The sequence below is a fragment of the Chinchilla lanigera genome, unplaced genomic scaffold (assembly GCF_000276665.1).
Source record: "Chinchilla lanigera isolate Chin_1 unplaced genomic scaffold, ChiLan1.0 scaffold00018, whole genome shotgun sequence".
NCBI classification, from domain to species: Eukaryota; Metazoa; Chordata; class Mammalia; order Rodentia; family Chinchillidae; genus Chinchilla; species Chinchilla lanigera.
This window is the reverse complement of record NW_004955419.1, coordinates 6,529,939-6,543,475: the sequence shown is the minus strand read 5'-3', so window position 1 is coordinate 6,543,475 and position 13,537 is coordinate 6,529,939. Positions and strand designations below refer to the sequence as shown.

Sequence of the window (13,537 nt, the reverse complement as noted above, 5' to 3'; positions counted from 1 at the left end):
ACAACAACAACAACAAAAAACCCAAAGGACATTTTCAAAAATTATCTCTTTGCAAAACTAAGACAGTCCAGTTTGCTCCAATGGTCAGCCTGAGAAAATGTCTACTTGTCCAAGGGTCAGCTATGACAGTTTCAGGAAATCTGAGAATGCCTGAACAAAAAGTTTAGGAAATTATAATTAGAAGCCACCACAGGTACTCTCTTGAGAAATTTTCCACATCGATGGGGGCTTTCTGAGGGAGAAAGAGGAGGAAGCCAGGGCATATAACACTCTTCAGTTGGACAGAGAAGGTCACAGGCAATTTGCAAACAGGCATCATAATATTAAAACATCTTAGTGTTAATACTGTGAATCTCATCTACTGGCAGGAAGGGTCTGAGATGGCTCACAATACAAAGACATAATTGCAATAAGCAGAGAAACATCACAGGAATAGAAAGAGAAACAGAAGACAAGTTCTGACTGAGTCAGACAGATAAGTACTTTCACATGACCTTAGTTGTCCTAAATGAAAATTTTACCTTTATTTCCATGTACAGCTGAGATAGTGGTTTGGTTGGTGGTTGAACAAGGTGCCAAGGTGCCCAGGATATAAGAGCAGGTGAGAAAATACACTAGCTATGAAGGTGGGGCAAGTACAAACAAGAACAATACTTTACTCTGAGCTTCCTGGCAACCAGGGCAAAGAGGGGAAAATTCATACCTCTCATTTTCCTTTTTAAAAAAATAATACTCACTAGTTCTTTAAGAAACTTGAAAGTTTTCCTGATTCTTATTCTCAGAGCAATTTCTTTCATAGCTCTTTAAACAACACATACAGAGCAGAATAGTGGATACTATCTTCCCAGATTCGGTTTTATCAGCAAGACAGGGCTGCTCCACAAATTATGTCACTTACAGAGACCCTTGATAAGACGCAAATGCAGAGCACAAGTCATGGCTCTATAAAGACAAGTCTGGGAAGCTGGAGGAATACAGCCCAGATCCCCAGATCAGCAGGGACCTGCCTCCCCTCCACGCTTCCCTTCAACTTTTGTCTGAGAACCATCACTGGTTGGTGTGTGAACAGACTGTAGTGGGTAAGACAGCAGATTTGAGAGACATCAGCAGATATCTAAGAATTCAGAGCACTTACTTGGAGGGATAGATCCACAAGAAAGCGTCTTCTGAGCTAAAAGCAAACAAGAAATAAAAACATAGCATGTTACTTTGAATTCTAAGAAAGGCTGTTTTAAAACCATTGTCATTGAGCCCTGGGCTGAGCTGAAAGTCTGTGCTTTAGCTACCCCAGGGTCTCTACCTTCCTTTGAGACAGAACCAGTGGTGAAGGAGAAAGGAAATTTCTATTCTTAATTATTTCATGCTCTCCAGGGAAAGGAGGTACTGGAAGACCTAGAATTGTGGGATTTTTTTCCCATTATTTTATTTTATTAGTACACATTTGCAGTACATCATGAATATGTTCACTGTGGGTAGTCAATACATGTATATGACAAATTTTATTTCTTTTTATGCCCCTCCCTGGCTTCTTCCCATTCACCATAGATCTATCTCCCTATTCCCTACTGTTTGTTCAAAAAACATAAACTGAAAAAAGGGAGCCTCTTTAGCAAATGGTGCTGGGAAACCTGGCTAACCACATGAAAAAGAGTGACGCTAGACCCCTATCTGTCACCTTGTACTAAACTAAAATCAAAATGGTAGCCGGGCATGGTGGCACACACCTGTAATCCCAGCACTTGGGAGGCTGAGGAAAGAGGATCGCTGTGAGTTCGAGACCAGCCTGGGCTACAAAGTGGGCTCAAGGCCAGCCTGAACTGCATAGCAAGACTCTTGTCTCAAAAAAAAAAACAAACAAACAAACAAACAAAAAAATGGTTCAAAGATCTAAATGGTAAAACAGAAACACTTAACCTGCTAAAAGATAACATAGGTAAAACTCTCAAAGTCATAGGTCTAGACAAGGACTTTCTGGACAGAACCCCAACTGCACAAGAAATAACATCAAGAAAGTAAAAATGGGATTGCACCAAATTAAAAAGCTTCGGCACAGCAAAGGAAACAACCAACAGAGTGAAGACTTTTTTTTGGTACTGGGAATCGAGCTCATGACCTCAGGGTTGCCAGGCAAGCACTTATGTCGCTGAGCTACATCCCCAGCCCTACCAACAGAGTGAAGAGACAACATAAGAATAGGTAAAAAGTTTTTACCAGCTACAACTTGGACAGAGAACTAATATGTTGAAATATACGAAGGTTTTTTTTTTTTTTTTTGTCTTTTTGAGACAGGATCTTGCTATGCAGCTTAGGCTGGCCTTGAGCTCACTTTGTGGCCCAGGCTGGTCTCGAACTCGCAAGATCCTCCTGAGTGCTGGGGTTATAGGCATGTGCCACCACGCCCGGCCTGTTTTTTTGTGCTTATAAGAAGACAATCTATCCTCTGTTGTCCAGAATGGCTTCACTGAGGGACAGAGGTTTGACAGATGTGGACCGATAGGCAGCACTTACTCCAGTGCCTGGTGATGCAGAAGGTAAGCAGGAAATACCATGGATGGCCTAGCTGCCCTTCATGCAGGGTTTATCTTCCCCAAGACACCAAAGCATCAAATGCAGAGCCCGATCCAACATCCAGCTCAGGGTCTTCTACAGCGCTGTCCCCCCAGGCATTACTTTAACTAACAGAGGCACTGAGACTGCCTTGGAAGCACCTGCAAGGCTGGACCAGCCACTAGAACTTCTTTCATAGATCACCTCTATTCACTCAACAAATATTTGCTGGGCATGTGGTACCCTGTGCCAAGTCCTGGGGATACTCCATTAGCCAAGACTGATACAGTCCTCATATAATGCAGCTGGGAAGGCAGACCTGGTTCAGATAATCACACAGCTACATGACTTCATATTCCAAGAAGCCCCACCAAGCAGAAGCACTTATTGGGAAGACCTGGAAGGTTTCCTGGAGGAGAGGCTGATGTTTTAGCTGAGTTCTGAAGGATACACAGCTCAGCAGGTGAAGAAAAGTGGGAAGAGTGTCTCAGATAGAAAATATACAGAACTCTGAGGTAGGAAGGAAGGAGAAATGGAAGAGAAGGAGCCTGCTAGGGATTTGCCCTGCAAGAGCTTCAAGCAGGGGAGAGACAGGGTCTCATGTGCTTCTGAAAAGGTCACTGGAGAACAACCTGCGGGGAGTACAGGAGGAAATGCAGGGACTAGTCAGGAGGTGATGGCAGTGTCTAGGCATCCATGCATCATGATGACAACTTACTGACCAAGAGGCATTTTGAGTGTAAAGGCTAAGGACTTGTCATTAACTGGATTCGTCCATTATGCTGTGCAGAAACTCTGCCTGAGTTCTAAGCCTCACTTAGACAGTGTCTCCTCCCAATGAACAAACATGAGTAATAGTTGTTTCAGACTCTGCCAAAGCTCTAAAGCTCCTGGTTCCTACATTAGTTTATTGATTCTGATAATATTCACAAGGGAGAATACTCAGTCAGGCACTGTTCTAGGCAATTTACATCTATAAGCTCATGAAATGCTCTTATCCACAAAGTGAATTCTACTCTTATCTTCATTCCCCGATGTGGAAACTGAGGCACAGGGGGCATTAGGTGACTTTCCCAAGGCTGTACCGGTAGCGAGGGAAGAATCCTTATTTGAATCTGGCTCCACACCCTGCAGAAAGGGGGAGGCAGGAAGGTGAAAAGGAGGGAAGTGGCTGGTTACACCTCAGCACTCAGCAACCCCCTGGCATTCTGGGCCTCGCTTTGTAGTTTGGTGTTCACCGATTTGTTGCATCTCTTGAACAATCTCTCCTTACTTCCTACTCATTCCTCCAGAATCTTGGCATTACGGTGGTCACAGCAAAATCCACCCGACAGTGGCAGCCCAACATGTATTCATCCTTCAGGGCACAATTTGAATGCTACCTTTTCTATGCCTTCCTTTCTAGGCCCCCCTTGCTATGACCCCATCACCAGAGACCAGTCAGGAGGTGATGGCAGTGGTCCAGGCAGCCATAGGTCATGATGACAACTTACTGACCCCATCACAGTGCCTGGCAAAGGGCAGATGCTCAATAAATCCGTAAATGAATGCAGAGAAGAAAAACAGAATCTTCCTCCAGGCCACATAATCTTTGCTTTCTTGCACTGTCATAGCCTTCTTCTCTACCTGGTACCCTTCATCTATTTTGCATCATTGGTTATTTATATGCATATCTTATTGCCATATCTAGATCCTAATGCCCTGAGGGGAGAAATTCTGCTTGACTCTCACTGTGTCCGTCACAGCATATGGCACAGACAAAGACTTCCAGAAAGGATCCAGGACAAAGACTCAGGGGCCCAGAGTTCTAGTTAGAACATGGATAGAAGCTCACTAAGAAGTCACTTCACCTATTTGGTCTCAACTCTGTCACTCAAACAATGGTGACTCAACTACAAGGAAGGTTTCACAAGTGGGTAAGAGAAGGAGCTGCGGTCAGATAGGCTGGAGACCTAAGTCTTCTTAAAATGGGATCTTGAACCTTAATGTTTAACATTTTGGAGACCCAGGGTGCTCATCTAGGAACTTGGAATGGCATCCACTCTGCAGGCTATGTAAGAAGTTGAGAGTACACAGCATGGTCCTGGCACATGCCAACACTCAGTACCTGGTAGCTATTATCATCATAACCCCCACACCATCACTGCCTTTTTATTTTAATGTTTAAAGTTTCTTGCAGTGGTAAATTCTAAAATTTGTTTTTCAGTCATCCTTACCTTAAATGCTGTCCTGGATGACTTTCTTTCAAAGTGCTTTATTGACATCAGAGCTTCTCTTTATTAAATGGCGTGTGTGTTTAATTTAGTTATCTTTAAACCTTTTTGAGCTTAATGCTGCCCAATCCTCTCCATTCAGCGTCCTCAGCTCACCTCAGGCCATCCCATCATAAAGTGGGAAAGATCTACTCCCTTTAAAGCCTTTTACAACCAAGTGGATTCACAACGAAGTGGATTCCGCAAATCAGAGAACGATGTGGAAGGTGGCCCTGAGGAGCAGCCAGAACCTGCTCCAGTCACCTGCAGAGCATGCCCAGCACCCCCGATAATCCTTTCTGGGAGGCCAGCACAAGTATGCTCGGTTGAGCCTTCAGTTCTCATATTTTAATGATATGAACCGCCCAAAAGAGGGAAATACAACTTTGGCTACAATTCAGAGCCCTGAAACTATCTTGAAAGATCAAGATAGACTATCCTGAAACATCACAATTCTTCTTGATCTTCAGATTCAGAATGTGGCAGCTTTTCAAACAAGTCTGCCAGCTCCAGGCAGGAACCTCAAAGGGTACTTGTTCCTCTGCTGTACTCTTCCAACTGCTAGGGGTTTTAAATTTTTTTTAAAAAAATTTGCCAAAATTCCTTGTTTTGTTTTATCCCATTTGGAGAAAATGATAATGATGATGACTGTTACCCGGCAAATGTTTGTGACCATTCCAGTCTATATGTTGAAGCTCTGCCCCCAGTATGATGGTGTTTGGAGTGAGGCCTTTGTTAGGTAGTTAGGTTTTGATGAGGGTATAAGGACAAGGGGCCCATGATGAAATGTGTGTCCTTGTAAAAAGAGGGAAAGACTCTAACTCACTTGTGCTCCACCACGTGTGGACACAGGGAGAATGCGGCGTCTGCAAGCCAGGAAGAGATCGCTCACCTGGGAACTAAGTCAGCTGGCACCTTGTCCTTGGACTCCCCAGCCTCTAGAATTGCAAGGGATACATTCCTCTTGGTAAAGCCACCCAGTGTACGGCATCTTGTGATAGTGGCCTGAGCTAAGATGATGGTGATGGTGGTGATGCTGCTGCTGATGGCACCTTGCATGTATTGAGTGCCCATGAACTCCTAGCTATTGCCCCAACCACTTTCTAGGGTTATGTAATCCCCCAATAACCCTATAAGGCAGGTATTCTTACTATCCCCAGTTTTAAAGGTAGAAAGACTGAAGGACACAGTGATCAAATAACTTGTCCAAGGTCATGGAGGAGGTACATGGTAGCAGAAGACCCCCTGGGTGTAGTGGCACACGCCTATAATTTCAGCACTCGGGAGGCTGAGCCAGAAGGAACACTGCAAGTTTGAAATCGAGGCCACCCTGGGCTGCAAAGCGAGTTCAAGGCCAGCCTGAACTGTATAGTGAAACCCTGTCTCAAAAAGACACACACACACACACACACACACACACACACACACAAAAGAAAGGACCAACCCAGGCGGCCTCGCCCTATAACCCACTTCCTCAACTCTCAAGTGCCTCAGGGAGCCCCAACTTCCCAGCATCCAACTCTGAGTCATTTCATCTTTGAACCAGTTTCCTCAAGACAAAAGACCTAGTTTCCAGACCTTGTAACTTGGTTATACTCTAGTTTGTTGTTTTTCTTAAAATTAGCCATTCAGAATGAAACAAAATCTGGGCTGGGGATATAGCTCAGTGGCACAAGCACCCACCTGGCAAGTGCACCGTCCTAAGTTTGATTCCCAGTACCAGGAAAAAAAAAAGAAAAAAACAAAAACCAGAATGAAACGAAAACACATTCTAGAAGTGGTTAGATCTTCAAGACTAATTACTTCTGTATTCTGGAATTTTCCTCCTGCTATTAATGCACCTAAAGATGCAATTCCTTTTTTGGTAGCCAAGACAGGTCTGCTAGATCATCAAATGTTAAGAATTTGCGCACTAAGATACAGTATTCACATATTAATCCAGCCTACCATCGTGAATTTGGATGCCACTAAAATACCACACTAAACCCTGCACAGTGGCACAGTCTGTAATCCTGGCTACTCTGGAGGCCAAAGCAGGAGGAATGCAAATTTGATGTCAGCCTGTGCAATTTAGCAAGACTGGCCTCAAAATAGAATTTAAAAGAAAGGAAGGCTGGGGGTGTAGCTCAACAGTAAAGCACTTGCCTCACCCTGGGTTTAGCACTGTAATTTAGCACCCCAGTACCGCAAAAATTAAAAACAAAACACTTTATTATGGAAATATTAATGGTGCCAAGACAACTCTGTACAATTCAGTTCACCGCAGATGCTTTGTACCGGAAGGGTGAGCTTTACCAGTTTCACTTAGGTCAAAGCCTCATGCCTTTCTGCAGCTGCTGGTGGCGACTTCTTTTAGTCGTGAAGCCTCTCTGACTAAAATCTCCACGTCAATGTAGTTTTAAAAGCACAGATGTAGTTCATATATTTGAAAACACAATGAAATTTAAAAACTGACAGCATTTAATTCATGCATTCCAGAGGGAAGAGAGAGACAGAGACAGAGGCAGAGGCAGAGACAGAGAGAACGAGCAAGCTTTGGCCAGGCACAAGTGACTCCCCGGCAACTCAGTGTGTATATTCGCAGCAAAAGTCATCAACTTGAATGGCTCTGTCAGACTCTACAAACATTTCAGGACTGCAAAATTCAGGGTGGAGTTCTTACGGAATTCCTGTCTGAAATTTCTTAAAAGTAATTTCCATATCTGATTATACAAATTACTTAAGATTGTACTTTGGGCTTAATCCAAACTCATTCTGTCTGGGTCTAGCCCACCAGTACAAAAAAAAAAAAAAAAACAAAAACGAGGATAATAGGAACATAGTAGGAAAAACAGATAATTAACTAGCTGGAATTTACTTGGGAGTCTGTGACTGGAAATCAAACTGAGGACCTTGTGCTTGCCAGGCAGGTATTTGGGCCACTGAGCTATATCACCGGCCTGAGTCTGTGATTTTAGACAATCCAGGGCTCAGGAAGGCAGGAAAGGTAGGATCCCTTATTTATGGGTTCAATGATCCTAATTTTAATTTATCTTGTAACTTGGCTGATACTAGTAAAATAGAGTCAAAGTGGTACATTCATCAATATCGTTGTATCATGCTTGATAATTACCTGTTGATGTATTCCAAAACCACAACAACTGCAGTTGAAATAACCAGCATTAACAGAATTACTTTTCCTTTGACATTCATTATTTTCTCCTGGGAGGGGGGAGAAGGAGGGAAAAATAGATTAAATGAATGAAACCCAGACAAGGCTTGGTTTTTAAGAAACGCTTCTACCTGTGACTAGCTACGCAGGTTCATACGCTTAAGCTCGTTTGCTCACCTTGCTGCATACCCTTCTTGGTTAACAAAATGATCCTGCGAGCATTTTGGAACACGCCAATCCTGAAGCCTGAAACTGATGCAGTCATGACCTAAGGAGTGCGACAGAGATGGGAAACAGGCAGACCTGGGCTTTACCTGCTGCTCACCGAAAGCATTACTTGTTCCTCGGCATAGTCAGGAACTTAAAAGCTATAAACCACAGCACATTCTTTTAACCCATGTTCCACAGTGGCAAAATACTGTCTCTTAGGTGCCTTCTGCTAATACTAGAAACAACCTTGATGCTAACAACCGCTCCATAACATTTCTCAGAAGCTGAACGATTAGGACTTTTAAATAAAAGAACGGCCAGTCAGAGTCGTATTAATATGTGTGTCCTATTACCTACCTCAGTGTTCAACTCTGACTCCCAAGAGTCTTTATGATCCTAACAAACCAAATTTTTCAATTTTCTTGTTCGCTCTTTAGTGTTTTTTTTTAGGGGGGGGTTCTTTTTTTTTTTTAGTTTGTTTTTCTTCCGGTACCAGGAATCAAACTCAGGACCTTGCGCTTGCCAGGCAAGCACTGTGCCGCTGAGCTAAATCCCCAGCCGCGTTCCTTAGTATTTTTATAACCTTCATAAAACTGAAAATTCTCTTTTGAAAGTCAAACACCAATTTTGGTTTGCTAACAGGCAAAATGTATGTTAATAGTTCTGAAGACACTTTTATTCTATCTTTTGCACATTTTCTGAAGTCACAGGGACTAACAGACATTTGGGCTTACACTTTCTTAATTACTGAGCACTCTTAATTTTAAAGTAATCTGGTATCACCTACATGACATACAAACACAAGTATACACATAGACACTACATATATACATGCATGTCAATACACATAAAACAAGCTTTTAAACCTTATTCCATTAACATAATTGTTCTTTTTACAGTCCTAAATCATATGTAATCCTAAATTTGCATATCTGAAAGTAGGATTTGCTAGACCTGGTGGCACAAGCCTATAATCCCAGCACTCAGGAGAGGCTGAGGCAGGAAGATCACTGTGAGTTTAAGGCCAGCCTGCACTATATAGTGAGACACTGCCTCAAAAAAAAAAAAGCAGCATTCTTGGTTGTAGCAAGGTAAATATACATCTCAAAGGAGATTGCTTGCCCAATTAACCTGTGTTTGAATTTTCTGAAGATTTTTCTTTTTCCTGCTTAACTTTTTATAGGTCTTAGTCAGTTTAAAAGCTCCCAAGTTTTAAGACATTTTCCATTTTGTTCAAATTTAGATTTAGCTGGTCAGAAGTTTACACATTTTATCCTGGGTCTAGGGCTCAAAGCCTCTAGTGTGAAAAAATAAACCAGTTTAGGAACAGTGCTTCCCACAAAGAAAAACACAAGGGCCAGCCATCTGCAGTCAAATACCTCCATCTCTTAAGTTAAGGAATGGAGGTGGAGGGGACACAAACCAAGTTTCAGCAAACAAGTTTTGACAAATATTTTGAAACACAACTGGTTTAGAATGAACCAAGGATGCTTAGCCAAAATAAGGGGAAATTTAAACCTCAATAAACTAAACAACATTGGCCAAGCAGCTGCCCGGTCAGCGGAAACAAAAGGCTATTATTGCCTGTACTTGCACTAATCCAGAAAAGGGCAAGGGGGGCTGGGGATTTAGCTCAGCAGCACAGCACCTGCCTGGCAAGTGCAAGGTCGTGAGTTCGATTTCCGGTACCGGAAAAAAACAAAAACAAAAAAAACAAAAAAAAAATTCAGAAAAGGGGAAGGAAAGCAGGTACAGATGTTATCCTGGCCAAAACCAAGGACAGTTCCATGAAATTAGAGTATGCTTTCAGTTATATAGGCCATGTTTTATCACAATAAAATTATCTTTTTCTAAGTCACAAGTAACTAAAACTTTCTAGGGAGCTTTAAAGTAGCACAAGCACTTTTATCCTTGAACAATTTACAACAGAGCTCTTCAATACACCACCAGGTCTCTATCTTTTTAAAATCATTTAATCAGCTGGGCGTAGTGGTGCACACCCATGATCCCAGCACTTGGGAGGCTGAGGCAGGAGAATCATTGTGAGTTTGAGATCAGCCTGGGCTACAAAGTAAGCTCAAGGCCAGCCTGAACTGCATAGCGAGACCCTGTCCCAAAAACACACATATAAAAGAAAAACAATTAAAATCATTTAATTAAATTTGTTTTTTTCCACTGTCAGTAAGTGGTTTGAGAACCTTGAACTCTATATTGGCTCACAAAGAAGCCTCAGAATGGTTTGAACCCCCAAATGGCTAACAGAATTCTAGATGGTACCGAAACCCTGATGCCCATCCTAGAATAAATACGGTTATAAGAAGAGAAAGATAGCCGGGCGTGGTGGTGCATGCCAGTAATCCCAGCACTGGGCTGAGGCAGGAGGATCGTTATGAGTTCGAGACCAGCCTGGGCTACAAAGTGAGCTCAAGGCCAGCCTGGACTGCATAGCAAGACCCTGTCTCAAAAAGACCCAAAAAAAAAAAGAAGAAGAGAAAGATAAACAAAAGCATACCAAAGCAAACCAATACAAATGAGTGCTCCAAACCAACAAAACAAATGCCTGGAAAGGTTGTCTACCTCTGACTCCCTTCTCACACCGGTCAGTGCCCCAGAATGATCTGCAGTAGCTTCAAGTGGCCACAAATATGAAGGGACGTGCCTCGCCCCAAATGGCAACGCTGAATAACCCCAAAGAAGGTCCGAATGGTCCAGACAGTCCGTCCCTGCATAGCTGGCACTGCAAAATGGAACTCTGAAAGTTAGATTTTTTTTTTTCTTTTAGAGATAAGCAATTTCTTCAAACTTCCTGCTGAGCGCATAACAAACACCCGCTCCTCTCCTCAGCCCAACAGAAGTGACAGAATACGCAGATGCCACCAGCCCCAGGAGGCCGCAGCCTGGTTCCCTTTCCCCTAGAAAGAGGAGGATAAGCTGAGGGCGGCTGAAGCACTACGGCAGGTGTGGAGATCTGCACTGTCTCTCTGTGCTCCCCTCCCTGTTCCTTATTAGAAAAGACCGGTACCCACCTGTACACGGGGAGACGGTGACTTGAAAGAGACGGGCCCTGTGACAGTTTCTATCCAGACGACCCCCCCACAAAGCTTCATGTGCTCACGGGTGGCTGGGTCACAGGGTGTCATACTCCTCAGTAGATAGGTCCACTGATGAGCTCATAGCAAACTTGATGCTTGGGGGTGAAGCCTCGGAGGAGGAGGTGGGTCCCTGGTGGCATGGCCCAGAGGGTCTATCTCCCTCTCTCCTCCCTTGATCTCTCAGCCAGCCCCCTTTCTCTGCTTCCTGCTTTCCAGGCCAGAAGCCATTTTTCCTCTTCCACGCCCCTCTACCATGCTGCCCCCCCTCGGAGCCTGCTGCCCATGGACTGCAGCCTGCTTAGAGCTGTGGGTTGGGTTTGGTGTCTCAGGGACAAGAAAGCAAGTAACAGCAGACTGCTCCACCTGCTCTGAGCTAGATCTGAGTAAATCCTTTTTTCCCTGTTTTTAACCAAGTAAATTACTTTCTTTGATTTGGTCAACAGCAAACAAACAAACCCAAGCATATGGACATAAGTGTCCAGCAACACCTGGTATACATCTCACAGCGGAAACCAGGCAGACCCCTCAGCTCCCTGAACAACCTTTTTTTCCTTTTATCAATAAAAGGTGCACCGCTGTTATCCCAGCACTTGAGAGGCTGAGGCAGGAGGATCACTGGGAGTTTGAGGACAGCCTGGACTACATAGTGAGTTCAAGGCCAGCCTGAACTATATAGTGAGAGTCTGTCTCAAAAGTAGGGGAAAAAAAGCATGTATTGGCAGCTGATAACATGAACAGGAAAGGAGGAAGACTCCTGGGTGCAAAAGTGTCCCTTTCCCCAAGTGCTACTGGGATGCATGCCTCTCAGAAGCTAGGATTTACCTCCTGGGTGGCTTGCCAAAACTGTTAGCAGCCACTTAGGTTCATGTGCTTAGGTTAATTTGCTCATTGTCAAATCAGAGGAGGCCACATAGTTTGATAAACAGGAAACAAGATTTATTCAAATCTAGCTTACAGCTGGGCATGGTGGCACACACCTGTAATCCCAGCATTCTGGAGGCTGAGGCAGGAGGATTGTTTCAAGTTCAAGACCAGCCTGGGCTACAAAGTGAGCTCAAGGCCAGCCTGAACTATATAGCGAGACCCTGTCTCAAAAAGACCAAAAACAAAAAAACAAAAAACCCCCACAAATCTAGCTTAGCTGGAAAAAAAACCTAGCTCTGAGGAGACGGAGGGGCCAACTTGTCTCAAATCACCATCTTGCCATGAACAGGTGGGTAGGGGTTTTTTATAATAAGGAACATAGGGGAGGGCAAGCACAGACAGATAATACGGATCTCCACTCTTGTGTTAGATGACTTCTAGTCATCGTCAGCTCACCCTCCTCTTTCTAGGATAAAGGAAACCAGGTTCCTGTGTTGTCTGTCAGTTCTTTTAAGATGAGGGGGGCACGTTATGTGCTCAGGGAGAAAGTTTGGAGAAGTTGTTAATCTCTTTAAAAAAAAAAAAAAATCTAACTTTCAAAGTTCCACATTCTCTCTAAGAGGTAAATTTATGAATAATTAAGCAGCGCCAAGGAGTGTGTTGTACCTTACGTTCCGTAGGCCAGCAGTGGCAATTAACCAGGCCAGTTCAGTGACTAGACCGGGCTGATTGTGCTGGGAAAGATGCTGAGCGGCTCTCAGTGGGAAAGTATCCAGATCTACTACAGATGAAAGACAGTGAGAGGGTAGCTATATAAAAATGCCCCCAGGGACTCCATTATATGCTGATCCAGAGCACCCTGACTTTTCCCACATGACTGCAGAGAGCCACTCTGTTCCCTGTGCTGCTGCTGCTGCCCTTGGCATGCTGACTACACGTCCCTCACTCAGAGGCAAAAATGAAAATGATCTATTACAATGTAGGCGTCACCAACTTCTGGCCTTATCCAGCTCATAAGGAAGCAAATACTTGGAACACACAGGAACACAGGTATTCTTGAACTGCTGTGTGAAATTGCGACTGAAGGGGAAGAAAGGCCATGGGGAGAGCGATGGGCTGGGAATGACTCCCACCTGGGTGGTCAGAGAAGGCTGGCTGCAGAAGGGACCCAAAGTAGAGCCCCAAGGAATGAAGATGAGATGCAAAAGGATGCAGAGCCTCATGAGAAAGGATGTGACTATTTCAGGAGCAGCATCTATAACAGGCTGATAGGCCAGAAAATTTTTTGTGTTTAAAAAATGAAAAACAAAAGTGTTGAGCAAGAAAAAAAAAAATACTGAAGTTCTGTGGCCTCAGAATGGCTACAAGGAGAAAGGGGGTGGTAGTGGGTGGTAAGATGGTGAGCAGGGGTAGGCAGAGCT

The 13,537-nt window shown here is 43.8% G+C and overlaps 1 protein-coding gene across 6 annotated transcripts in view; it reads right to left on the bottom strand.

Moving 5' to 3' along the window:
- LOC102014902 (N-acetyllactosaminide alpha-1,3-galactosyltransferase-like) overlaps positions 1-13,537 on the bottom strand; it is a 72,020-nt gene that overhangs the window by 14,229 nt on the left and 44,254 nt on the right. For 3 of the 6 annotated variants that reach the window (XM_013513231.1, XM_013513233.1, XM_013513234.1), the window contains 2 exons: positions 7,912-8,000; positions 1,136-1,171 (listed from right to left, as the gene is read on the bottom strand). In XM_013513231.1, the coding sequence (XP_013368685.1) occupies positions 1,136-1,171; positions 7,912-7,991 (116 nt within the window). In that variant the 5' untranslated portion in view covers positions 7,992-8,000. Of the gene's footprint in view, positions 1-1,135; positions 1,172-7,911; positions 8,001-8,127; positions 8,219-10,737; positions 10,898-13,537 lie in introns of those variants that run through there. The other 3 variants (XM_013513229.1, XM_013513230.1, XM_013513232.1) reach the window with 2 other exon arrangements.